Genomic DNA, 26,346 nt, shown 5'->3' on the forward strand with positions numbered 1-26,346 from the left:
CCAGTATTTGACGTCTGAAGTTTAATTATTAGGATTCAAACCTGAAATTGAAACCATAGGAATGCCATTCCTTTGGAGAATATGAGCTTCCCCTAATAGAAGTATCCTGGCCACTAATCTAGATTAATGAAAGTGGTTGGCTGGATTTTCCTGGCCTGTTCAGTGGTATTTTATGCAGTATAATCATGTTTGTTTTCCTTGCAGCTAATCACAAACTACTCATTTCCAGGTGTTTGCGAGCTGTTTACTGTGATGAACAGGATACCTGGACCTGAGCTGTGACTCTGAGCAACCTGATTTCTGAAACCACAATTTCACTGTGCTGAGAATTGGGCACAGTGAGTAAAGTGTTACTCAGTTTCTTAGTGCTTTCATGCCTCTAATTCAGAGCATGGAGAGTCACAGCTCAGCTTCCAGTTTCTGCTTTGCTGAGGTTTTGTATGCTTAATATTTGTGCTTAAATAAGAAAATGGAGATTTTTTTTTTAGATTATGAAAGCAAAGGATTTTCTGGTCAGCAGAACTGGTGCATGTGCATCTCCATAGTTATTCCTTGTCTTAAACATTCCTGGAACACTCTGAATTTTCCTAAACTGGGGATACAAACGAATCCCTGCAGTTCTCCATGAGTGCTGTGGTGGGAAGAGTCTGTGTGGAAGCACTGCTGACTGCAGCCATCAAACCCCTGAAGAATTTCCTGTTTGGGGGGATCTCCTGCCCCCCTGGCTGCCCAGGTCAGCCCTCCCTGTGCCCTGTGAGGAGGGAAGAATGGGCTTGGAAATGTGGCTCAGTGCTTGCCAAAGACACGGGGCAGAGGGTGGGGGAAGAGCTCTGGCACACAGCACAGGTCTGAGACCCTGCTTGGGGGGGGAATGGATTCCCCAGGCAGACAGCACGGGTTCTGGGAGGTGCAGAATTGTTCTAGCAAGCACTTGGTAGAGTTCTTGAGTCCTGCAGAATTGTTCTCCGTGGCTGAGCACTGCAGATGAGCCGGTGAGTGGTGAGGGAGCAGGGGTTTGGGGCTGGTTCTGCAGGGAAAAGCAAAGCTCAGGCAGTGCTGGGTGCTGCCTTTGCTGCAGCAGTTGTGTTAAAGACTGAGCTGAAGGTGCTCTTGTTTGGGACAAGCAAGTCCTGGGCTGCATTCTAGTTATGCCAGTCAGGATTTCTCTTCAGGAAAAGACTCATTACCCAGTGCCTGACCGCAGAAGATAATAACCTGCAATTCAGCTTTCCAGACTGGATTTCCCCTCTCTTTCCCCCAGTAATTATTTTTCAAAGTGCTGTGGTAGTAGGGTGTTACTTCACAGGTGGTTTAGTGGATTTCTCCTGCACTTTCCCTTCATTTCCCTGAGGAGAAGGTGAAGCAGGGAGTACCCATATCCAGGGGTGATGGACTGGAATAAAGCCCAGCAGTGGGGTAGGGCTGGTGCTGGCCCCACAGAGCATTGCTGACATGATCATAAGGAACTGCTGTCCTAATCCCTGGGACAATGTTGACCTTAATTCTGCTTGGTTATATGATTTGCAAGCCTTGCTGGTGTTCTTCAGTCCTGCTCAAAGTTATGGGCCATGAAAATTTGCCACAGAGCAGGATTTTCTTTAAGAAAATGAATTTTCTAGGGCGATAGGGCTGTGACAATACTTTACCAGCAAGGGAGATTTGATAGTGCAAAAGCAGCGCTCACAAATTTTTCTCCAGTGCTTTTTCCACAGTTGGCTTTCTCTTTTCCCTCTTCCCTTCCAATTTCCCCACTGGATTTCTAGAGGAAGTATGGCTTTGTTTTATTGTGCCTCTTTATTCAGTGACACACGAGTGTTTCGGAAGAAATATTAAGGAAAACTTGTTGACTTTTTGTTGCTAAAGCCCAGCTTGCCTATTAATATTACTCTTGTATAATTATGCTTAGTCTCTCCTTTTTATCCTGTTTCCCTGAGGACATCTTGATGAGCACCAAATTAGCACTGATATTTTAGGCCTGCCTTTAATCCTGTTGCAGAGAAGGTTTATCGGAAACAGCCTAAGAGGGGAAGGGAACACTTGGTGTTGGAGAAGCCAGAACTGCCTACAGGTGCAGTGCTTCTCTCTTAAAAACATCTTATTGATCTATATTTGTAGTTAATCTTGATTTAACTCCTCCCTTGGGGGCATATCCACCCCCAGATATGGAAGAAAAGAATTGAAACTAAAATAAGACCATTTTTTTTTTCCTTTTAAAGGTCTATTAAATCTTCAAATGGGAGAGGGAAGAATTGCTCTGAGACTGAAAGAGTTGGGAGTGATGGTTGGTGTTCTCTGTTGTGAGGAGCAGATGGAACCTGATAAATGTGCCATTAATGTTCTTGGTATTTTCATTACATCTTGACTTCCCAAAAGGGTCCCCAAGGGCTTTTAACGAGTTTCAAAGTGCAGGATGATGATCCCAGCAGAACTTGGTAAATGCCATGTGAGGGATTTACAGGTCCCTTTATTGTTACATTGAGAATTCTGGGCTTTCACTTGGTCCACTCAGGCAGGTGTGGAATATAAATACTCAGGTGACAACACCATTAACATCCAGATTGCTTGTACACCTCCAGGAGTGTCACATGCAGTGTCTTCATGGCTGAGTGCAGGCACATTCTTGAAGCAAGAAATGAGGTAGAAAAAAACTGAAATCCATCATGCTCAAACAGCCTCCTGCCTCATTCTTTTTGAATTTGAAGTAAAATGATAAATACTTCTGTCAGCTGAACTTGTTTTTCAATATTTCATCTCCTTCCCCTCACTTTTGTGTTCTGTCTCTTGGTATTAAACCTGTGTGATTCAGGGGCTGGGAGTTGTCAGGGTTGAAGTTATTGCACCTTGCTTGGCCAGCTGTGAGTGGCATCAGTAACAAGCTCAGCTGAGCTTACACAATCTACTTCTAGAAACTGCATTTTCAACTTTTTTTTTGTTAGGGTTGGAAAAGTTTTAGTTCTTTACTGACCTTTGTCCTTCTCTGTGTCAAAATGTGGCTGGATCCCTGTTTATTGCTTAGCTCAAGGTTGGGCACTTAATTAGGAATGATGATCTTTACAGTGAACAGCTCTTTCTTAAGGCTTCATTGCTTAGAAGTTGGCATCTTTTTTTTACATAATTTCAGTAACTTTGTTGTATTTACAAGTGAGACAGGGGTGACAATTGTTACATGAGGAATTTTTAGTTTCCTCAGTGCCCTTCTGAAGTGCACTGCTGCAATAGATGAGCCACTTCCATGGGCTTTTTTGGTTGATATTCTGAGCAGCCAGAGATGACTTTAATTTTAAAACTTGCTATGCAAGCTGGCCTTATAATTGAACTGTGCCTGTGCCTACAGACAGGAATTCAAGACTGAGTACATCCAACTTGGGAAATCATTCATGAGATGAATCATTTTGTGCGATTACTCAGTCAGCACCTGCTCCTGCACTGAAGCTTTAGTTTAAATTAAACTCCTTTTATTTCTAGGCAGTTGTGAAATGGATAATTTGCTCCTGCTTGGCCCAAGCCTGGAGATGACAGGCACAAGCAGTGATGCCTTGATGGAACAAAACCTCCAATGTGCTCTAATCTCGGGAGCAGCGTGAGAGCCCGGCCGGGCCGTGCTGTGCACAAAGCTGGGTTTTGTCAGTCCTGCCTGCATTCCTCTGGGCTGCTGAGCTCAGGGTGCAGCTATGCCATAACTGCCAGCACTTGCTGCAGCTTCTTTTCCCTCCCCCTCCCTCTTAAATGTGTTATCCTTTGGCAAGGGAGCAGCAGAGCAGGGTTTATCCCTCAGCCAGTGGGGAGAGGTGAGGGCTGCTGGTCCTGCTCCTTGTTTGGACCCCAGGCTCACCTTAGCAGCACAATTGCCAATTTCTTGGTGTATCCACCAAAATTTGGTGTATCTCCAGCCTCCTTTCACCTGTCCAGGTTGATGCTCTCAGGTACTTGCTCAGGAATTCCTGGCAGACTTTGGGAGCCTTCCTCAAGGACTCAGAGTTAAAAGTTGTTGTGCAGCTGTTTCAGAGAAGAAGGTGAATAAAAGCTCATGGCTTTCTGATCTCCCTGGGGCGTTCAAATTCATCCTCTTCTAGGGCTTTTTCAAAGTGGTGGTAAAGCCATCAGATGGTGTGGAGAAGGAAAAGCAGGAAAAAATAAGTGTCTCCCTCTTTATGTATATCTGCTGTGAAGTTGCTCAGGGAAGCTCTTGTGGAAATTTGAGGAAAAGAGCAGGAAATCATTCTCTGAAGGGTTAGTAAATAGAAAATGCTGAAGATAGAAAATGTGCAAGAGCCAAATCCTTACTCTCAGAGATGGAATGGCTGATGGACTGTGCTGCACAAAACCATTTGGCAGCAGAGCAACCAGGTGTGAGCTGCTGCTGCCATCTCTGAGGGTCCTGCTCAGAATCTGGGCACCACTGCACTCATGATCAGCTTTCCAAAAGGAATTTGATAGCAATCCTAAGCCAAGGGGGGTTGTAAGCAGTGTGAGGAAAGGCCTTCATGTGGGCAAAGAACTGGTTAAAGATTGGTCAGTCTTGCCCATTGTTTTGTGCTTTTTATGGTTTGGGAGCTGCTGCTGCAAACCCTGGAACCTGCATTCCTCTGTTTGTGCTTTTTGTGCATAAACATCTTGGGAAAGATGAATTCTCTTGGGAAAGATGAATTCCCCTGGTAATGCTGGAGCTGCTGATGCTTAAGCAGGAGCTGAAGGGAGGAAGAGTCTGGGACACCCAAATGCAGCTGTGGTTGTAAATCAGAGAGAATGTGAGGAGGAAGTGGAAAAGGGAACAATCTAAGAAACATTTTTACCATAGACTCGACACATTTTCTATCTTCATAATACATCTAATCAATCTATAATAGAATAGTTGTAGGATATATAGGCTGAGAGTACATCCCAAGCACAAACACAGGTGAGCCCGGGAAGGACATGGAGCTGCTGGAGCCAGGCCAGGGGAGGCACCAGGATGATGCTCTGAGAACTGGAGTCACTCAGCCTGGAGAAGAGAAGGCTCTGGGGAGACCTCAGAGCCCCTTCCAGTGCCTCAAGGGGCTCCAAGAAAGGGACAAGGGATGGAGTGGCAGGACATGGGGGAATGGATTTAAACTGACAAAGCAGAAGGTAAGTTAGAGATTAGGAAGGAATTGTCCCCTGGGAGGGTGGGAGCCCCTGGCACAGGTGCCCAGAGCAGCCGTGGCTGCCCCTGGATCCCTGGCAGTGCCCAAGGCCAGGCTGGACAGGGCTGGGAGCAGCCTGGGACAGTGGGAGGTGTCCCTGCCATGGCAAGGGTGGGACTGGATGATCTCTAAAGTTCCTTCCAGCCCAAGCCATTCTGTGATTTAATCTGCACTCTGCACAGCCCTGGGCTGCCCTGCTTTGGGCAAAGAGGAAATGGAACAGGAGACATTGGAAGAACAACCAGAATGAGCAAAATTGCTCAGTAAGGAAATGACAATTCAGGTCAGATGTAACAGAAGTCTGAATCTGAAGTGGCAGAGGGAATAGGGAGCCTCCTCCACCCATCTCTTCCTATGCAGGAACAGAGTCATTATGTGAAATTTGCAGATAACATATCCAAAACAGCAAAAAGAAACAAATTTTTTAACAGCAGAGCTAAACTGTGATAAGTCTGTGCCTCAGGATCTAGTGGGGGCTTAAAGCCTGGGTGAGGAATACATGAACAGGAATACCTGGAGCAGGAAACTGCAGGAGGATTTGGTGGCTGCCACGAATGCCCGTGGCTGGCCTTGCTCTGTGCCCTGTGTGTGCCTGGACACTGCTGTGGCACTGCTGGCACACTTGCCATCTCTCCAAACTCGTGCAGCTCAGGCATGACCAGACAGCTTGGGAAGGAGTCTGGAGTGAAAGCTGCCAGCCCCTGTTAAGTGGTTTGTGCTTGATTGTTTGTTTGGAAGGGAGAAGAGCAAAAGTTAAATGAGTGAGCTTACACTGCAGATCTTAAACCTAAAGGGCCTCCTTGGATCATTGTCTCAGTGGACAGCGTAATCTTTGTCTAAACAACATCATTCTACGTGGGAAGTAGAACAACTTGAGCAGGATTGATGGAGGATGGAAACCACTGCTGTGCTGAGTGCTCTGCAGTCCAGATAAACCTCGTCCAGCCTGTGGCTGGCCAGCTCCTGCTAATCTTAGGTTACTGCTAAGCAGAATGCAAATAAGGACTGAAATGTAAGTGTAGGGGTGGCCTGTGTGCATTTTCATTCCTCCTGGGAGAGCTCCTTGGGAGCTTGGTGAATGAAGGGCTGTAGGGGGGCAGAGTTCTGCTCCCCTGCGTGCCCGTGGCTCTGTGGCCATCAGGGAGCAAGGCCTGGCAGCTCTGGCCAGGGCAGCTTTTCCCTCTGGATTGCCACTGCCCTTCAGCTGAGCTGCTGAAACCCTCCTGGCAGCCGCAGCCCTTGGCCTGGGCACTGAGCTGGGCTCACAAGCTGTGCCTGGCCCCAAGCTTGGCACTGTGGGCATCAGGAGCACTCGCCCAGCCCAGGGAGCTTCCCCTGATGTTCTCCAGCCTGAAGCTGCCTCGTGTGCTCTGCTGCTCTCCTGAATTACAGCAGCCCCTGCTTGAAAAGGCTGGCTCAGTCACCCCAGAGCTGCTTGGATTTGTGATTTGTGATTGAATTAGGTGAGCAGCACCTTACCTATGAGCTGCTGTTCACAAACACAGCAGCTCTGCTGTAATTTCTGAACTAATTCTACTAAAGCTTCTCTTAGTGATCATTAATGAAGGGAGTGAACTGATAGTGAAAACGAAACCGTATTTGAGGTTCTTCTAACTTAATCAGGGCTAAAAAGTAAAACAGAGTGCCAGTTCTCAGTGCTGGTGTGTGGTGGGGACAGAGTCCTGTTTGTTCTGTGCTCTGCTGCTGACTCAGCCCTGGCTGGCAGGCTGAGCACGTCACACTTTGCTCCTCAGGAATTTGGGGAATTTCAAGCTAATGTTGCAAATGCCTCACTCGTGATTTCTAAAATAGTCCCAATTCACAGCTTGGCCGAGTCCTCCCAGGCTGGGCTGGGTGAGGGAATAACGAGCGTGGTCACCTCGTGTGCTGCAGACATGCAGAAATCAATCCCTGTCTCAGTGCTGTGGGTCACTGTAACGAGTGGCAGGGTAAGCCTGGACTGGGCTTTGGGTGACCTCTGCCATGTATCACTGCTAATTTTTAACTTAATGTGCTCAGCCAGCAGCAAACCCGGAGCGTGGCTCTTGTGATTTATCTCAGACCTTCCAGAGGAAGGGATAGAACCACTTTTTTTTTTAAATCTATTTAATAAAAGCTGTTGTTACTTTAACTTCACAGATAGCAGGGACACCTAGAGTGTTTACATCAGTGCTCCAGCCCGGAGTGAAGAGGTGTTTTCCTGTTTTTGCTGCAGCCCTGGAGGTCCCTGCAGTGAGAGGCAGGTTGGTCAGGAGGGTCGGTGGCAGCTGGAGCTGGCAGTTCTCGGGCAGCAGAGGAGGTGCAGCAGACACTGCCCGTGTCTGTCCTGCATCAGGCTGTGTGGGAAATACCAGGTGAACACCCAGGGCTGGCAACTGCTGAGTGATTTAAAGCAGCCCTGCTGGGTCGGCCTTTGAAGCTGGGCTGCAGGGAGAGGGCTGATGTAATTCTCCACGGAGTGATGTCTGAGCAGTTTCACTGAGAGAAAAGTGTCTGAGCACTGATGGAGCAAGGCTGATAAATCTTATTATTCTAGGACTTAAAACTTCTGGATACCCATGAGGAGTAGGCTGCATCTGAACTTGATCTTTCCCTCTGGTATTAATTAATGTTACACCTTTTAGGAGAAAGAATGAGCATTTCTGCGTGTTCATTGCTTGACTATTTCAAAGAAATAAGAACTGGATGTAAAACCCAACCAATATATGAATGAGCTGATGATGACAAGGCAAGAAGAAAAAAATAAATGCATTCTGAAAGTGCACCAAGAGAGATGGCTTCTCCTGAAGTGTCCTTGAGAGTTTCTCACTTCCAGAGGTTCCTTTCAGCTTTTGGAAGGATAGTGCAATGATCCTGCTCACCTTTCTTGGAGATAGCTGTGGTGTTTCCATGCTTCAGTCACCTGAACCCTGCTGAGGAGGGTAACCTGACAGTGACACTGCCCAGCTCCCAGAGCACTGCTGTGTGGATATTCTCAGTTCAGGCAGAGAGAAGAAGAGAAAGATTTCTGCCAGGCTAAGCCTGGGAAAAATATTTCTCTTTTTCTCTCTGACTGAGCTGAGAATATCCACACTGCTGGACGTGCCACATCAGATGCTTTGGGCATGTGCAGGTTCAGCTCCTTTAAAGCTTTGAACACTTTTAAGGTGGTGAAATGTAGGTGTTAAAACTTGAAATATCAACTTTGTATGTTATTAGCGAGTGTCCTGCTTCCTGGAAGGGTCCCTGGAGCATTGGATGGGTCACTGGGGGCACAATGCTGCTTTATTCCTGCAGGCTGCCCTGGCTTTGGGAACTGCACTGAGGAAGGAGTGAGCTGCCCATGGAGGTGAAATGTGGGATAACCAGAACTCTCCTGGTGCCCAGAAGTGTGTCAGGGCACATTTGGCCTGCTGGGTGCCCAGCAAGCAAACTTGTGCCTGTCACTCTTCCGCTGGCTCTGGGCAGAGGTGTTTGTTGCAAGTCACTCTCGCAGTGCTAAGTGTTTGATGATAGCTTAGGGAGTAACCAGGCAACATTTTAAAGACAAACACAAATTGAAAAGGCACGCTTCATCTCTGTAACCAGATCTCTTCCCGTGTTTATCAGCCCAGCAGGAAAATAGGAAAAAGAAAATAATTGGAAGCTTGGACTTGAGGAGTGGCAGGTTGTGGGGCACCTGTGTGCTGTCCTTGTCACGTGGCATTCGTGGAGCAGTCCTGGGAGTGCTCTGGCAGCAGCACAGCCTGTGCTGGTGGGGAGCTCCCTCTCCCCCAGGCACTGACCTGCTTTCACAGAACTTGCCAGAATGCAATTTTTCAATGACCTTGGGTAGATGGATATCTGAGCCTGTTCACCTGTGGCACAGGGCACACACACAGCAGCTCCTTGGAGCCTGCATCCACAACAAACAGGGATGTGCTCCGTGGCTCCTGAGCATGAAACACCACCTACAAATAAACAAGAGCCCTCCGTTCCCCACACAGGGCTCTTTTTAGAAAGCAAATGATTTCTCCTGGTTGAGAAATACCAAAGAACTTGCCTCCTCCACCTCCCAAAGAAGCAGGAATTTTTTTTTTATGTCTGCTGCAGAGATGGGGCTGTCATTGGATCCCTGCTCTGGACAGGGAGAAGGAAAGGCTGTGCCAGAGTGAATGATCCACAAGAATTTTGTGCTTGGGTTTGAGGAAGGACCAATAATCACCTGCAAAGAAGAACCTTTTTCCTCTGCATGCTGTTCTGCTGGCTGGATGTGTGGTAGCCCATTGCTTTCTCTCCAGCCCGAGCTGGGAAAGCAGATTTAACTTTTTTCACCTTGGCACACTTGTTTCATGTTCTCACCTTAAACAAGGGGATTGTGAGACAGTCAGTGTCTGTATAAAAGTCACTGTTTGACAAGAATTGCAATCAGAGAGAGGTTAAAGCCCAAAGCAGGTAAGGCACCCGTGGAATTGTTTTCCTAGATCTGAGTGCTAATTCCAAAAATGCCTTTCTGGCTGGGCACTTCACTCAGGGAAGCTCCAAATGCCTTCTCCCATTCATTCCCGAGTGGTGAGGGGGATCTGGACACCTGCAATACTTCAAATAGCAGTACAGTGCAGGGTCACTGGAGCACAGCCAGGTGCAGAGGTTGGGTATCTGCGTGCTTGTGAACCCTGCTCTGGCAGAGAGCTCCTGTGCTGTCCTTGCAGGCAGGCTGAGGACAGGCAGGTGCATCCTGAGCAGGGGAAGCACCGGCTCTGAAATCAGGGCTGCAGGCATCTGGGGGAGAGGGAGCTAAAGAAACCAGCCCTAAATGAGCCTCCCACCAGTCAGAGAGTGCCTCTGGGCAGATCAGCTCCTGCTTGGGCCAGAGGGCAGCTGGCATTTGGCACTGCCTGAGGCATCACCCCCAGCCTCCAGGTGGGTTTGGCTGTTGTCACTTCAGTGCTGCATGCTGGAACTGACCATCAGCAGGAGGAAGGCATCACCAGGCAAAACTTGAAGCTTGCTGTTGTCTCCCTTGCACTTTCCTGGTCTGTGAGGTCCAGATGGACGCAGAGAAATGGGTTTGGGGTGGCATATTTGAGTGCAGATAATTGACTTTATAAGGGCTGTGTCAATTCAGGCTCCTGGACAGAAAAAGTTAAAAAGCTTGGCTGCGCTTGCCGGAGCTTCTGGCAGTGACAAATAAATACAACTTGCTGGACTTGTAGATTTTCTCTAAATTTAATTGGGTAAGAAAATTCATTTATAGTGTGCCTTGTGTGTTGTGGCACAGTAGCACTGCGTGGTAAATGCACAGGTAACAAATGTCATGACACAAAGCATTGACAAACTCACCCTGTCTTTAAATAAATTAAACTTCAAGGCAAATGCTAGCTCTGTTAACTTTTTTGAAGTGCTAAACTGAAGAGGTCTAGTTTAGAGGAGGCTGTGTTTTTTGAGGTAATGGCCCAGCTACACTGCCAAAATGAGAGTAAAGTTATTCCTGGGAAGTAAGAAAGGGAAAAATCAACTTGTCACTTTAAAGAAATGCCAGTAAATACTAAAGCTAAGAAGTACTAACTTCCAGCTCTGCTCACAGTACCAGCCTGGCTTTCAGTCAGCTGCTTCTTCTGCAAGAACAGAAGACTGAATATACTAAATAATAAATAAATAATTTATTTACAGATGATCTGTGCTGTCCCCTTGAGCTCCTGCTGGCTGGAGCTGCCTCAGTGCAGGAGTCACTCCTGGCTGCCCTCCTGGCTCTGCAGGACACCCAGCTGCACCTGAGCCCTGCCCTGGCCCTGCTCCTGCCACCAAAAACTTCTTTTTGATAGATGTTGCAGGGCCTGCTGCCTGATACCAAACCCAGAAGACCATAAATGTTTTCCCAATGTTTCTCTTGTCCTATTCCCACTGCTTTTGCCCCCTCTCATCTTTCATTTCTTGCAGTCCCAGGCTTCCCATTCCTTTTTTTTGGTCTGCAGGAGCTGCTGCACCTCATGCAGCTGTAGGGAGTGATCCAGGAGCATCCCTGCAGCCTTGTCAGGAGGGTCACCAACACGTGGAATTTTTCTCTCCCACTTTTAATAACCTGAATTAATATTCTTCAGTTCTCCTGCACTCGTTCTGCTGTTTGTTACCCTTAGGAGGGATTTTTGGAGCCCTCATCTGCTGCAGGGCTCACCTGGTGGCCCTGGTGAGGCACAGCCCGTCACTCCTAGTGCTTGGTATTCTTGAACAGCAGACTCAAAGTACAACTGACTGCATGTTTTTAGCATTTTTCCATCAGAAAGCAGCTCTGTTTTTTGTCATCCTAGGTGTTAATGCAGTCTAGAACTTGCCAGGGGTGGCATCTGTGGCCCAGCCTGTGCTGGCAGCGTGCAGGAGCATCTGCCTGCTCTGAAAGGCTTTAACTGAGATGCTGTACTTGCTGCAGGTCTATTCAGATGTTTTGATGATACAATTTTTAATATGGTGCTGAAATGCATTCTGTGAAGCTCTTGTCATGATGAAATAGCCCTTGCAGGCTGCACCTGACCTTGAGGAGTTCTTCTCAAAGGTCGTGAGCGTGGCACAAAGTGCTGAGCAAGTGCTGCAGCGTTTTGGTTTCCCTGGATGTCCTTTAGACAAGGCTTTCATGAATAAGCTGAATTGTGGGAGCTCTTCAGGCCTGCATGTTCATTTCAAAAAGAAAACAAAATGCTGGGGAGGAAAGCAGTTGTTTGCTGGAGATGGCAGTGCTCTTTCCAAGTGTGTGGTTGTCAGCGTTGTGTGCTTGAAACTGCTTTTCTCCTCATGTAAGGTTTTATATTCTTTATGCATTCAGAATAAGCAGTGCTAGGTCCACTTCATCTGAAAATGAAGTTAAAAGCCTTACTGTGGATGATTATTAAATTTAACCAGAATTTTGACTTTGTTATCTGAAATGTCAGGACTTTTAGGAACTTCCAAGCTGTTGTTTGAGGGGTGTGTGCATGTGAAATGGGGACATTATTAAAACTGCTTCAGAGCGTCCTTAGAACTGTTAAACTGAAAAGATGGATGTTAGAAATACTCAATTAAAAGGAGCTGTTTTGCAGATTACAGAGCAGTGTAAACAAACCCCTTTAACCCTTTTTGTTCTTGTTTTGCAGACCGTGAGGACCAATCAATTCTCTGCACGTGAGTGATCATTTTTCATTTGGCATTTTGGGAATCTGTATTGTGAGAGGGGGCTTTGATACAGCTGTGGGAGGCAAAGCTTGGTCTTCAGTCTTGACAGGCAGTGGGAAAAGATGTAGCATGAAGTGATATTTAATATGGGGATGTAGTCTTTTAATACTGTAATTCTCATTACTGAGTTTTCTAGGCACGTTCTACTTGAGAAATGTGATTTTAAAATGTCAGTGAAGAGCTCTGCATCCAAGCCAAAAGCTTTAAGGAGTTCCCATCTCTGCTGTGCTATAACTGCTCAGTGGGAAAGCCTGGGGAAGACAAGACCCAAAAGTGGCTCTGGAGACCCTGAGCAGCAGCTCAGCTCTGGATCTGCCTCCCAGGGATCTCTGAGGAGGGTGACACCAAGGTTCCCTTTTCACCTGTTGCTGTAGCTGAGGTTTTCCTGGGATCTGCCTGGGAAGCACGAGCGGGATTTGAGGCTCGTGAGCCTCCTGCTCTGTGCTTGGAGTGCAGCTGGCAGGGGTGAGCCAGCTTCCTTCCCTCTCCCCCGTGCACTGAGTGTTCCTGCAGCTTCCCGTGCTGCTGCTGGGAGTGTCAGCAGAGAGATAAGGATTCCCTGGAGCTCAGGGAGCTCAGGGAGCCAGGCTGGCCCAGCCCCAGCCTGCACAGGGCACTGCTGTTCCTGCTCAGCTCCCTGTGCCAGCCTGAAGGAACGAGGTGCAGGAGGGAAGTTCTCCCTGCTGGGAGCAGCCTCGGGTCAGGATGGCTCATGTGGGTTGGAAACCACCCCGTGGCTCTGTCCTGAAGGGGAGAGCACAGCAAGTTCAGGTGTCTGAGGGGCAGTCCTGGGTGCCAGCGTGGTGGGGACGTGCTTTGGGAGGATCCTGCTGCCTGCAGCAGCTCGGTGCGGAGCCTGGCTGCTGGAAGGAGGCCTGGGTTCAGTTTCCCTCCTGACATGAAGGGGTTCAAATCTCCATCTTGTGCTCCCTGCAGAAGTGCCTGGACTCTCAGAGGCTGTACATGACTGAGGCTGGATCCTTTCAAGCCATGCCTTTTCCAGCTATGGGTACCATGAGTACAAGATTCTCGGGGCCTAAGGACACAGAAGCAAAAAGAGTTCTGTGCTTAAGATAAAAGTTGATCTGGTTAACTCAGGCCTGTCTAGGTCTGTGGTTCCTGCTCCTAGCAGGACTTCTGTTTTCATGTGATGCCTATTTCATGTGCAATGCACAAAGCAGCCCTCAAAGCAGGGATGGGATCCCAGAGTGAGAAGAAAGGCTTTGTTCTCGTGTGCTTGTGGATGCCTTGGCAGCGTGTGCTTGCCCCAGGTGAATGTTTTGAAGTAGCTTCACGTTTTGTGTCTGCCCATGAACTTTGCTCTCCTTTGCATGGTCAGCCAAGCCCACAAGGTTGGAATGGCAGTGCTGCAGGATTTGGTGAATGTCCAATCTGATCATTTACAAATTGGAAAGCCTCTAAGCTCTCCTGCCTTCAGCTTTGTCATGACCTCACCTCTAAGGCTCCCGTGAGCTTTTGATCCACCTGCACTGAGTGGACAGTTGATCCCTGTTTGTGCCTGGTACAGAGCATGGAGTTGGTGCATCTCGTGCTGGCTTCCACCTTGGCAGGGCTTGGCTCTTGCAGAGGAGCTGGAGCTCAGGTGATGAGGGTGGGAAGGGACACACATCCTTCCAGCCAGACCTTGGCAGAATGTCACCATACTTCTTGGGAAAGCCTTATTCTTCTCTAGGGCTGCGTTATAAACTGGGATTTTGGGCTGTGAAATCCTCTTTGTGAGTGGACAGGGCCATGGGGAGCTCCCTTGGGTAGCAGGCTGGGAAGAGATCCCATGTTTTGATCAGGAGTGGGAAAGTGTCCAGGACTCCCCTTGCATTGCTGGCCCTGGTGAGGAGGTAAATTGTGTGTTCCCCTTCCTGCCACTGGATTTGCAGGTCTAGACTAAGGCAGGAATAAATAAAGTGCAAGGACAGTGCTAACCACACCAGAGGTGCTTTCAGAAGCTCCTGTGGCAGTTCAGAAGGCTCATCTTCTCATCCCAAACTTGCTGTCTCAGGACCTGCATCACCAGATTGACCCTGATGTTTGCTAAGGCTGGAAGCCCTCAGAATACTTTCTCATTTCTCCAGTAGGAGTGGTTCAGGGCAGCTGGAAAAAGCTGCCTTTTTCCCCTTTTTCAGGGGAAAAAGCCACCTCCTGAGCAGTGCCCTGAGCTGTGTGGACAGTTGTGGTGTGCCTGTCATTTCCCTGTCTCCAGCTGCCTGGGCAGGAATTGTCTGGGACAAAGCTGTCCCACTGCTTGCTGAGGTTCTGCCTGCTTTGCATCCTCACCTCTCTCCCCCTGCCTCTACTGGTGAAGTCTCCTGGTTTTTTACCTTCCATGGCCTTTCTCTAGTCACTTCTCCAGCAATGGTGGTTGAGGGACACTTTACCAGGTCTCTGGATCCATCCCTCTTTTCTTCTTGACAGCCAGGAGTGCTGCTTTTGGGGGAATTCCTAGGTTTAGGGCTGGTGCTGTGACAAGCCCTTGGGTTCTTGGTCTTCAAAGATTGTCTCTGCAGTTTTCCTGATTCCTTCCTTGGGTTCTGACCTAGTGAGTGTCTGATCCATTCGTTGGGATTACCTTGGGAAACTTTAAACACTCTGGTCTTCAATTTTGTTGTCACCTCACCTGCAAGGTGACCATAAGCTTTTGATCTTCTGAGCTCAGCAGACAGCTGGATGCTGATTTGAATGTGGCACACATGGCATTTTTATCCTTGGCAGGAGAGTCTGTAATTAAATCAGGGGTAGAGGCAGTTTCCCTGTCTTCCCCTGTGCAGATCTTTAGGAAACACCAGTCTGTTTCCCCAGAAAGGCCTGCACTCCTGCACTCACTATTCTGGTAAATAACAAGCTCTGTGAAGAAGGTGAGTGCAGGTGGATCTTCTTGAGGAATTCACTTTGCTGAAAGTTCTCTTAATTTTTTTTTTATTTTTTTGAGAGCTGTGCTGAAGGAAAAACCTTTTAATTTCACCGAGCTGCTGCAGGAACAGGCATTTATCTCAATGCATGCTTGGGGTGGGATAGCCTGCATGGATGCTTCTCCAAGCATGTCTCATAACATCTCATTGTTTTGAAGGCAGTGGGGTTACCTGGAGGATTCCTCAGCTTCATCACCTGCTGATGTTCCATCAGGAGTCCTGCATAAACTGCTGTGTTTAAAGTCAGTAGTGTTTTCCCAAAGGAGGTAAAACCAAACTCCACTAAAGCATGCTGCTGCACTGTCTGGCTGCAGAGCACCTTGTGCTGACACGGAATCTGGCTCCTAGGAGGGCACTGCTGGCCCTGGCACCTGCTGTGCTGTCCTTCTCCTGACAGATCCTTCCTGCTCCTGCTCTGACAGGAGGTGTCTCTGAGCAGGAGGTGCTGTGCTGTCCTTCTCCTGACGGATCCTTCCTGCTCCTGCTCTGACAGGAGGTGTCTCTGAGCAGGAGGTGCTGTGCTGTCCTGCCCTCTTTGTTGTTTCTTTGCTCTTCCCTTTCCCCTCCCCACCTTTTAGGTCCCAGATGTGGACAGTGGTGGTGTTGGAGGGCCTGGCTGGAGTTGGTGCTGTGCAACAAGCTCGGAGTCCCTTGCTCCTGGCTTTTGTCATGGTTCATGGTGGTGCCTCCCCTGCCCCATCTGCCTGTGTGAGCTGGGGAGTATTGAGGCCAGGGATGAAATTTGGGGAGTATTGGGGAGTATTGAGGCCAGGGATGAAATTTGGGGAGTATTGAGGAGTACTGAGGCCAGGGATGAAATCTGGGGAGTGTTGAGGCCAGGGATGAAATCTGGGGAGTATTGAGGAGTATTGAGGCCAGGGATGAAATTTGGGGACTATTGAGGAGTATTGAGGCTAGGGATGAAATTTGGGGAGTATTGAGGCCAGGGATGAAATCTGGGGAGTATTGAGGCCAGGGATGAAATTTGGGGAGTATTGAGGCCAGGGATGAAATCTGGGGAGTATTGAGGCCAGGGATGAAATTTGGGGAGTATTGAGGAGTATTGAGGCCAGGGGTGAAATCTGGGGAGTGCTGGGGAGCGTTGAGGCCAGGGATGAAATTTGGGGAGTGTTGGGGAGTGTTGAGGCCAGGGGTGAAATTTGGGGAGTATTGAGGCCAGGGATAAAATTTGGGGAGTGTTGGGGAGTGTTGAGGCCAGGGATGAAATCTGGGGAGTATTGAGAAGTATTGAGGCCAGGGATGAAATTTGGGGAGTATTGAGGCCAGGGATGAAATTTGGGGAGTATTGAGGCCAGGGATGAAATTTGGGGAGTATTGAGGCCAGGGATGAAATTTGCAGAAGGAACTTCTTGGTGGAATTACTCATTATGGATGGGCTTTTCTCAGAGTGAACCAAAAGTGCTTTTCCCATATCCAGCAGCCTCTGCTGCTCCATGGCATCCCCCTGATTTCCTCTGTGCCCTTTGGCCTTTCACCAACTGAAAAACCCAAATATACCCAGAGACAGGAACATCTACAGCTCCCAAATCCACTGGACAATCCATGGGTGAAAGCCAGATTATTGCCTGGCTGAAGATGAGATGGGAGGGGCTGAGCAAACAGTAATGGTGAGAATTTCTTCTTAGCTTTGAAGCTGGATGGTTTAATCTTGGGCTGCTAACCACTAACAGATGGTGAGAAAGGCTGCTGGAGCCCTCCTCTGCGTTGGAGTTTAGTTCATCCAGCTTTGCAACCAAAAGCAAACGAGCAGCCCTCAGAACCAGCACTTTTCTGGGAAGCTGGACTCAACCAACTTCCACCTCATCATTCCCCCTTGACTGGACTGCAAATGAAAGTTTATCTTGGACTTTTTCCCTGTAAATTCTTAGATTGCTGAAAAGAAAGGAAAATATGTGTAGTTCCAGAAACTTAGTGTTCCTTCTGGCTTATAGGTAACATATATATAATATAAGTAATATATATATAAAAAAGTATATAATACATATATATATAAGTAATATATATAAAATATAAGTAATATATATATAAGTAATATATATATGTAAAAGCAGGAGCTTTCAGCCTGTGTTGACTCAGCATCCATCACTGGTTTGTTACAGAGATGTGATGCCAACACTGCAGCATTCCCAGACCTTCCTGCACATTTTCCCATTCCTGTGGGATGTGAAGCTGGGCTGAAGACCTTTTCAGGGTATTGGGGTTTTTTTAAATTTTATTTTTTCCTTTGGAGAAGCTGCAGCTGCTGTTCTGTTAAGTTTTGGTGTTTCTCTGCTCACTGAGCATGCCGGGCCGATGACCAAGATGGAGAAATTTGTGTTGTGGTAATGAGGAATTTGGGAAATACTGAAAAAAGTCAACTCTGAAAATGGGCTGCACTGCACTTTTAAAGCCAGTGTGTTCTGAAGTGGAGACTCTTACCACAGGCTTCTGGTATTCCCAAAGCTGGGCCTGGGCCTGATAAATAGGTGTTTAGCAGATGCTTGCAGCCCTACAAGGATATCTAATCTCAGCTGGCTTCCGTAGGAGTGATGGGGTGTGGAGGGAATGGAGGCTGCTTATTAAAGGCCAACAGCAGCAAATACCAAACATTTTTGTGTACAACCCCTGGCTGGAGTCCAGCTGGTAACATTCCCATGGCAAGTGGTGTGGAGATGATGGGAAGCATCAGGAGGGAAAGGAAGCAGCTCTAAAGCAGCCACGTCAATAGTAAAGCCAATTAATGACTCTTTTCCAAACTATCAGTTATACCTCTTGCAGAAAATGAGCCAGGTGATTAAGACACCCTTTAATTACAGGTCTTGTCTGTAAATATCTGTTAATTTGTAACTGGCAGATGATCTGCTCAGTTGTGCCTGAGAATAAGTGTCTCCTCTGTTCTTTGCCACTGCTGTTGTGCCCAGGACAAAAGGCCATTGTTGGGGCTCTTACATAGGCAGTTACTTTCTCCTCCAAACAATTTGAGTGCATATTTCCATATTTCCATGGTTTGGGGCCTTCTGTAAGTGGCTGCTTCCATGGGAGGAGGTTGCTGGCCAGGGGAGCTGGGTGGGTTCTGGGTGCTGGGACCTTGCCCAGGTGCCACTTCTTCACAGGAGGACCCTCTGCTGCCACACGAACTTCTCATCCCAGGGCTTGCTCCTGATCATTGCACGACTGAAATTCCTGGGGCAGAGGAAGGGTTTGAGCGACCCAGCCACGCAAAATGTAAAATCCTGACTTTGTTTGGGTTAGTTTTTCAGGAATTTAAATCACAGGGATGATCTACAGCTGCAGCTGGCCATCCTAACACATTGCACATCTTCAGGAATATTGTTGGTCTGCAGACTGTGCCTAGGCAGCCAGAGAGAGAGCAGGCTGCCTCGGAATTGCAAGGCTTTTTTTTGGATGTTTGGGATGTGTGGGTCTGTGTGCCTGTGTCCTGTGCTGCTCGTGGCACTTTGTCCCTTGTGGGGTGGAATTCATGGCTCCCTGGGGAAGGGAGCTGGAAAGGGGCCAGTCTGTGCTCTGGGCCTTCAGTAAACAACTTTAACCTCATCTGATTTCCCTGTAGTCCACAAGGCATTTCCCAGGTCAGGGAGGGGTGGTGGCCCTGCCATGCCAGGTGCTGTCACTGTCACAAGATGGGTGAGTGTTTCAAACCTGCCTGGCAGGTGGAAAGCCACCGTTCCTTTTTCCTTCACTGTACTATTGTCCTTCAGAAACGGTGTTTCCTCTCGGAATAGACCCCTTGGAAGGGGCACTCACCTGTTCCTGGGACAATTCCTGCTGCTGGGAGTGGTGCTGTGGGGAGAGGAGCTGTTCCCTGGGCAGGGCAGCTCCCATCCCTGCTCTTTGCTTTGTCACCTGCGAGTCCTCTCCCTCTCTGACCTGCCTGTCCTGCAGCTGAGAACCCTTTCGGTGGTGGAAATGCTTCTTGTGCAAGATTTGGGCTCAAGCTGCTCAGGGGAAGAGCTGCAGCTGGTTGAGTCAGTGCCTGGATTTTCCTAACCAAATTGGAGCTGGGATGAATTTGCCTGGAGAGTTCTGGGCTTTGCTGAAAATGACACTCCAGCTTTACATGCAATGAATTCAAAACCATGTTAAACTTTAAAGTGCTCATGCTGGCTGAACTTTTCCTGTTTTAAATGTGCATGAAGCTGCTTCAAAGCAGGAGCTTTGCTGCTGCAGGGGAAGAGCACTTGGACACGAGATCCTGCATGAATTCACCAGTCCTGGCAGACTTTGTGTGACCTGTCCCTGGAAGGTGGCTTCCAAGGGAGAGATGCCCCAGTTGATGGATGGAATAACCTTGTATTTCCAACTGGAGCTGAGGAGGGCTTGCTTCTTTGGGAGCACTCTTTGGCATAGCCATGGCTGGAGCTGAGTGTTCCCATTCAGTCCCAGAAGGTTTTGATTCTGCCAGGAGCTGAGCCTGAGATGAAGGAGGTGGAATCATTTAGCAGAGGTGAGGCTGCTTCTCAGCCCAGGGCTTTAGTTGTTTAATTCATGGTAACAGATGGAGTTGTATTAAAACAAGGCTTGGAAAAAAGTTAAGCTTTAGCTTTGTGATTCCATCCCCATTCCATAAATTCTGTACATGGTGTTAGTCACAGTTTACCTTTTTTGGGCAGGTTGATGGAGGTAGAAGATTTTAATTTACTTTTGTAATCCATGTGTTTGCACTCCTGGGAAAGAACCAAAGTATGCAGATGTCATTATTCCTGTAAATGCAAAGGACTTTATCCTAAATCTTCTAATTCTTTCATAGTATGTGGCAGCAGAGCTATTTGCCACGATGCTGCAGGAAATATTTGGCATTCTTGTAAGCTCCAGGGAGAGCAGGACTGGGATGATAACATCCGCTGGTGCTGCTTTTGAATGAGGTCTTGCATAAAGACTCTCTCTGAAACACCCTTCTGTTAGATTTAGAGGGTTTTTAACACCAGGAATGTGTTTCAAGCTGCTGCCTTCCCTGTGCTTGTGCAGCTTTGCTGGTGTGTCTGCAGCTGACTCTTCCAGCCCTTTTCCAGAGCTGACATCTGAGCTGTATTTATTGCACCAGCTTCTCTGCACTGCATGTGTTACAGGAGATTTTCCTCCTTTAAAATGTAATAAACCTTCTTCTTGTGATTTGACCGAAAAGATTATTTCTCTAGCTTTACAGGCACAGCTAAAGGTGCACTCCCAAGCTCTGCTGACAATAAGAACAAATTGTATTGTTTTAAAATGTAAATGTATATTTTGCTGTGCTTCTTACTTCTCTTACCTGCTGGAATAGTTTTTGCATTAGCATTTTTAATACACATCCAGAAACAGGCAAAGCTGCTTTTGTTATTGCTCATGGTCATGAATTATGTTAATGTAAACACTGCAGTGAAAGGGAAATGAGAAATAAAGACTTGAGAAGCAAGAATTGGCACCTGATGGTTTGGGTTTTTTTTTTTTTTTTCCTGCTTATCAGCATTCACATTTGCCTTGTTTGTGGGGGCTCTGGGCTGGCTGGAAATGGGATTTTTCATTAAGCCAGAGGGTGTTGTTCCACTTGTCCACTTGTCCCAAAGTGCACCCAGTTTCTGGGTTCCATAGTGATGCTATCTTGGCAAAAAGGAAACCCAGTTATCCATTAGCCAATTCTCAGAGCAATCTCCTTTGCAACCAGCTTTTCAGGTAGGACCTTCCAGGTTTTTCCAGGCACTGAGCAAAGCCAGCCCAGTCAGCAGCTCTGCAGGGACCTCCCCTGCCTGTCCCTGGGGAGCTCTGAGTGATGGGAGCAGTGCTTTCTTGTCTTCGTGTCCTGTGTTATTTTCCAGTGATGGTGAGGAAGAATGGAACCCAAGTGGTTTTAGACAGGGGCAGATGCCACCAGTAAACCAGGGAGCCTTGGTCAGCCCTCCGGAGCTGCAGGGTCACTGAGGCTGTGCACTGTCCCACAGCTCATCTGCAGGCCCATTTGCCTGGGCTTTTCCAGCTGCTGTTCTCTCAGGTCAAACAGAAGCTGTTTCACCCAGATCTCCTGTGAGGAGTCCCACGAGCTGCTGGGAATGAAGGTTCTTGCTCCTGGCTGCAGAAATGCCCACGCCGCCACCCTTCAGCAGAGGTTCCCCTCTCTTAGGGCCGTTCCCCGTGGGGTTTCTGTGTTTTTAGAGTGTTTGAGTCTTGAAAACCTGGGCTAGTGTCAATATCCTTCCTGTACCTGCAGAATTAAAATTGCAAGTGCTCTCTGGGCTCCTCTCTGCAGCTGCTGAGTGCAGGGTGAGGACGGGGACGCTCCTCAGCTCTTATCTGATCAAGAAGTGCAGGTCTGGAGGTGCTGAATCCCTAAGCAGATGCAGATTAGCTACAAAACTGGGGTGTATGATGAAAAAGGCTGCACAAGAATGGGCTTACATTCCCCTGCTAAATGAACATTTCCATTTAAAGTAGCTTAGAGGAGAAATAAGCGGGCAGGGGAAATGTGCGCTTGTCATTCTTACAAAGGAGCTGGCTTCCAAACTGTTAATTTTTGAACAACTGTTGAATGACAGGAGTGCTTCCACTCTTTCCATGCAAATCCCCATAATAAAACCCTTTTTAGCTTCCCACACTTCAGAGCTGCTCCCTGGAAATCTGTCTCCCTGGAAATCCTCCTTCAGTGCCTTGAACTGCTTGAGTCCTGCCTAAGGCACCCCTGAATCCCTCTGGGTGGATTTGTCTGAAGATCAGACCTAGGTTAGGAAAAAAAGCCCCAAACTGTCATTTTTAGAGCTGTAGTAACCTCATTTGTGATTGCAGGGACATGAACTTGGTCACATTTCCTGCTTTTAATATCTCCTGCAAACCTCTCCATAAATTCTGTCTAAACATGGTCTGCTTTAAATCCACCTCTGGCTCAAAAATGAAATGTGCATTTGCTATCTTTATTGATCTGTGAACTCTGCCACTCTGCACTGATAAGTTAATTTCTTCATGGTTTCATGTAGCCCTGTGCCCTTAAATATATTTTTAACCTAGCAAAGATTCTGAGATGGAAAGAAAAGAATCTCTTGTTTGAGGTGTGTTTTACTGCACTCTGTTTCTGGCTCCTAAAGGTACTTAACTTGGTAATTCCCCTAACCAAGCCCTGGTGTATTAAAATCGTGCCCAAGTGTAAAAGTGTGTGTGTGTATATATCATGATTTAAAAATAAAAATGGATCTGCACCCCAAAACATTCTGTCAGCAGTGATCCAGGCAGGGGACAAGTGTTTCGTGTCACCTTGGGTAGCAAAGGAGTTCAGGCATAAAGCCAAAAGCTCTTAATCAAACTGGTGTCACACCTTGTATCAACATCTCAAAGCTCAGGAGATGTTTGGGATGAAGGAGGGATTTTAAACAAATACCTTTAGTTCCCTGCAGCATCCCTGCTTTTGGTCTGTGCATAGCCAGAGCCATCAATGGGATGAAGTGAGGTGTGTAAACAAAGGATTGCTGAGTTGCTGAGGGTGAATTTTGAAGGAAATGTCTGCTCTGTTTTGCAGAGGTGAATCTGGAGCTGGGAAGACTGAGAACACCAAGAAGGTTATTCAGTACCTTGCTCACGTTGCTTCTTCCCATAAAGGAAGAAAGGACCATAATATTCCTGTAAGTTGGGGTATTTTCTCATTTCTTCATTGCTCTTTCTGCAAATTGCCGTCTTTGCATTTGAAAAGATGACTTTTTAAAATTAAACTGTAATATAATCTGTGCAATTTTGTCTCAGCCATTATTTTCTCTTTAGCAGTGGCTGAAACGAGCAGTTACATCAAAATTTCTAGTCCATGTCAGCTGCCTAATTTCTGTTGTGAAATTAAAGGCTTTATACAAATAAAAGCAAAGCTTTCTGGTGCAATAAACCCCATTTTTCAAAAAGATTCAGTAAAGCCAGGCAATTGTAACTGAATTTAGTTCCCACTGGATGCAGTTTTCAGTGTATTTGTGAACAAGCTTTCTGTGCTTTCAAAAATTAACTTGTACATGGGAAAAATCATCCAGCTTAAAAACTGCTGTAGACTTGCTATATCTAGAAGCCAGCATGCAATTAAAAGCTCAGATTTTATTACACTATAAACAAGTGAGTGTATACTTTTATATCAGAGAATACTGGGTTTTTTTGGTAGCTTGAAACCAACTCTGATTTATATAGAACTTTCTTCGGATTTCCTGCCAGGCTTCAACATTTGCACTGAATTTTTAGTGATTCTTTGCTTTTAAAAACCAGGAATGGGTTTGAATATTTGTTGTTAGGAGCACTTGGATGTGTTTGCAGTGAAGTTTGAATTCAGCTTTGCTCCAAACAGTGCCTTGCTGTAATCACAAATGGTTCTCCAGTAGTAATCCTGGTGTCTGTGGTGGCTGGAACCTTCAAACTGCATTATCCTGTGGAATTCTAGAATTAGAGACTTAGAGAATTCTAGCAAAGAGCTCCCAGATCAAGCCCAGCCTTTGCCAACACCCCGTTCCCACTGAACCATCCCGTGAAGTGCCACTTGCACTCATTTTCCGAGCCCTCCAGGGATGTGGTGGCAGCCTGTTCCAATGTTTGCCCTCTGTGGCAGTGAGGAAATCTCTCCTGATTCCCAGCTCGAGGCCATCCCCCTGCAGCAGCTCCAGCTTTGTCAGCCCCGTGCAGGGCTTCACACTGGGACAGTGCTGGGTGTGCCGAGGCTCAGGCTCCTGCAGGAGCACCAGCTGACTTTGGACCAGCCTGGGAAGGGAAAAAAAGTGAGGACTGAAGTGGGAGAGAAGGAAAGGTTGCAGGCAGAGCTGGAGAAATCCACTGAAGTGTGGGGGGAAACTTGGCTCTGCTTTAATCAAGAGGAAATAACCTGAGCCTGTGCATTGGTACTTACTCAAACTCTAGTGCTGGTTTTTCACACAGAAAAGATGAAGATCAGCCTTTGTAAGTGTTTGCTGAGCAGGCTGAGAGGGCTGCAGGCCTCAGGAGGAGGTTTCTGTCCATTTTCTGGCACTGGAGTGTCAGGGCTGTGTTCGTGGCTGTGCCACAGGTGTTGGCAGGTTGTGACTCTGGGGACACTGGGACATCATCCAGCACAAGTGATTTCCTCTGGAGGTTTGGAGTTAAGCATGTTCTTGGTTTTACCACTGTGCAGCCCTGGAAAAACCCAGTGTTCTCTCAATTTCTACAGAAGCAAAATTGCCAATGGGTTTTTGGAGAGAAGGGAATTGTGCAGGGTTTGCACCCAGTATTTCTAAAGGTACTGTTGACAACTTGGAATGCCTCAGGCTGAAAGACACTTCTGGAAGCCTCTTGTCCAGACACCTTTCAAAATGTGCCTCCCTTCAAAGAGAGATTGCATTGCCCAATCCCCACAAAAGCTGAGTTTTGAAAATCTTGAGGGTTGGAGATGATGCAACTTCTCAGGGAGCACAGCAAAGGAAGGGGAAGGCTGGGATATGAACAAAAAGAACAGGGAGTGTCCTGAATAAAAGTCTTGGATCGTGCCCTTCATTCAGTGCAGCACCACAGTGGGCACTGGATTTGCCATGTGTCCTTGAAAAATGCAGACTGTTTGTCACCAAACGCACTTTGAAAATAGAAATGAGTCTCCCTTGTTGTGCAACAATTAGTTTTTGTTTATATACTGGGAACAAAGAATGTCTAACCCTCACAGGTGCCACTGGAAAGGTAGGAAGGGTCAGAATGGGGGTTATAGAAGCAGCCCTAATTTACCCTGTTTGCATATTCATTAGACAGCTGTAGAGGGCTGGTGGTGATCCACAGTCTGTGCAACCTGTGCATTACCCTGTGCACCAGAAGATGCTAAATAGGCTTGTTCAATTAATCCATGGCTTGCAGTCTGTCTGTACCCATCCTGCTACAGATAATTATCAGTGACATGTTTATTTCTGAGCCTCTTTGAATGCCTCATTGATGATTTTTTTGAACAAAGCAATTTGTATGCTAAGCCTGGGGTTAACTTTGATTTGCCTGACCTAGTGCTGTAAAACCAGAGCAAAGCAGAGGAGCCCCAGTGTGACACCTCAGAGCAGCACTGATGCCACAGGGGCTCAGCAGGTGCCTCCTCCAGCTGGGATGGAAGGGAAATGTTCAGCCTCTGTGAGGAGCTCTGCCCATGCCCTGCACAGCCTGGCATGCTTGGCATCCTGCTGCTTTTCTGTCCCAAAGTCCCTCTTTCCTTGGAGCTGACAAAGCCCTGCTCAGCCCTCAGCACGTGGTCCTTGGCAGGGGAGTCAGTAAGGCAGGGGCTGCAGCTCCAGCCTGGACAGTCAGGATTCCACCCTGAGCCTGGGAATCCCTGCCCCCAGTGCCTCCTTTCCTGGGTCATCCCCAGATGTTGTCCTGGCACAAAGTGTGGGGAGGAGGAGTGGTGGCAGGAAGGTACCAGAGAGCTGCGGTGACTGTGGGGTTTGGCAGAGCCAGGTGGGGCTGCAGCAGTCCCTAAAAGGGGGAGTGGAGCCTGGGCTGTCCCCCTGAGGGCAGGGAGAGCTGCTTGGCAGGGCTGGGAGCAAGAGCTGCTCTCGGGCTGGAGGTGGGGTGAAAGCAAGCCCTGCATGGTGTCCAGTGTCCATCAGGTGAAGCCTTTAAATCAAAATCACAGAATCCCAGAATGGGTCGGGTTGGAGGGGATGCTAAAGGTGATCCAGTTCTGCTCCCCTGCCATGGCAGGGACACCTCTCACTGTCCCAGGCTGCTCCAGCCTGGCCTTGGGCACTGCCAGGGATCCAGGGGCAGCCCCAGCTGCTCTGGGCATCCTGTGCCAGGGCCTGCCCACCCTGCCAGGGAACAATTCCTCATTCCCAATATCCCATCCATCCGTGCCCTTCTTCAGCTTCAGGCCATTCCCTGTGTCCTGTCCCTCCATCCCTTGTCCCCAGTCCCTCTCCAGCTCTCCTGGAGCCCCTTCAGGCTCTTTCCCCAAAGTGTTCTCACCCCAAACTGCCTCTATTTTCACTAAACCCAGCTTTCGTGTTGGTGCTATTTTAGATTTTAGAACTCATTACTGGTACTTTCAGGTTAATGATTGCTTTCAGTGGCTGCATTTGCCTTGGTAGCTGAAATGCTAAATTGCTTAATTTGTTTTATTAATTTCTAAGGAAACAGAATTAGTTTTTGAAGGACAG

The 26,346-nt window shown here is 47.7% G+C and overlaps 1 protein-coding gene across 3 annotated transcripts in view; it reads left to right on the plus strand.

Moving 5' to 3' along the window:
* The window catches only part of MYH10 (myosin heavy chain 10), an 85,884-nt gene that overhangs the window by 17,291 nt on the left and 42,247 nt on the right, over positions 1-26,346 (plus strand). For all 3 annotated transcript variants that reach the window (XM_053960138.1, XM_053960136.1, XM_053960137.1), the window contains exons 4-5: positions 12,245-12,272; positions 22,743-22,845. In XM_053960138.1, coding sequence (XP_053816113.1) covers positions 12,245-12,272; positions 22,743-22,845 — 131 coding nt within the window. The remainder of the gene's footprint in view (positions 1-12,244; positions 12,273-22,742; positions 22,846-26,346) is intronic.

The sequence above is a fragment of the Vidua chalybeata genome, chromosome 19 (genome assembly GCF_026979565.1).
Source record: "Vidua chalybeata isolate OUT-0048 chromosome 19, bVidCha1 merged haplotype, whole genome shotgun sequence".
Classification (NCBI taxonomy): domain Eukaryota; kingdom Metazoa; phylum Chordata; class Aves; order Passeriformes; family Viduidae; genus Vidua; species Vidua chalybeata.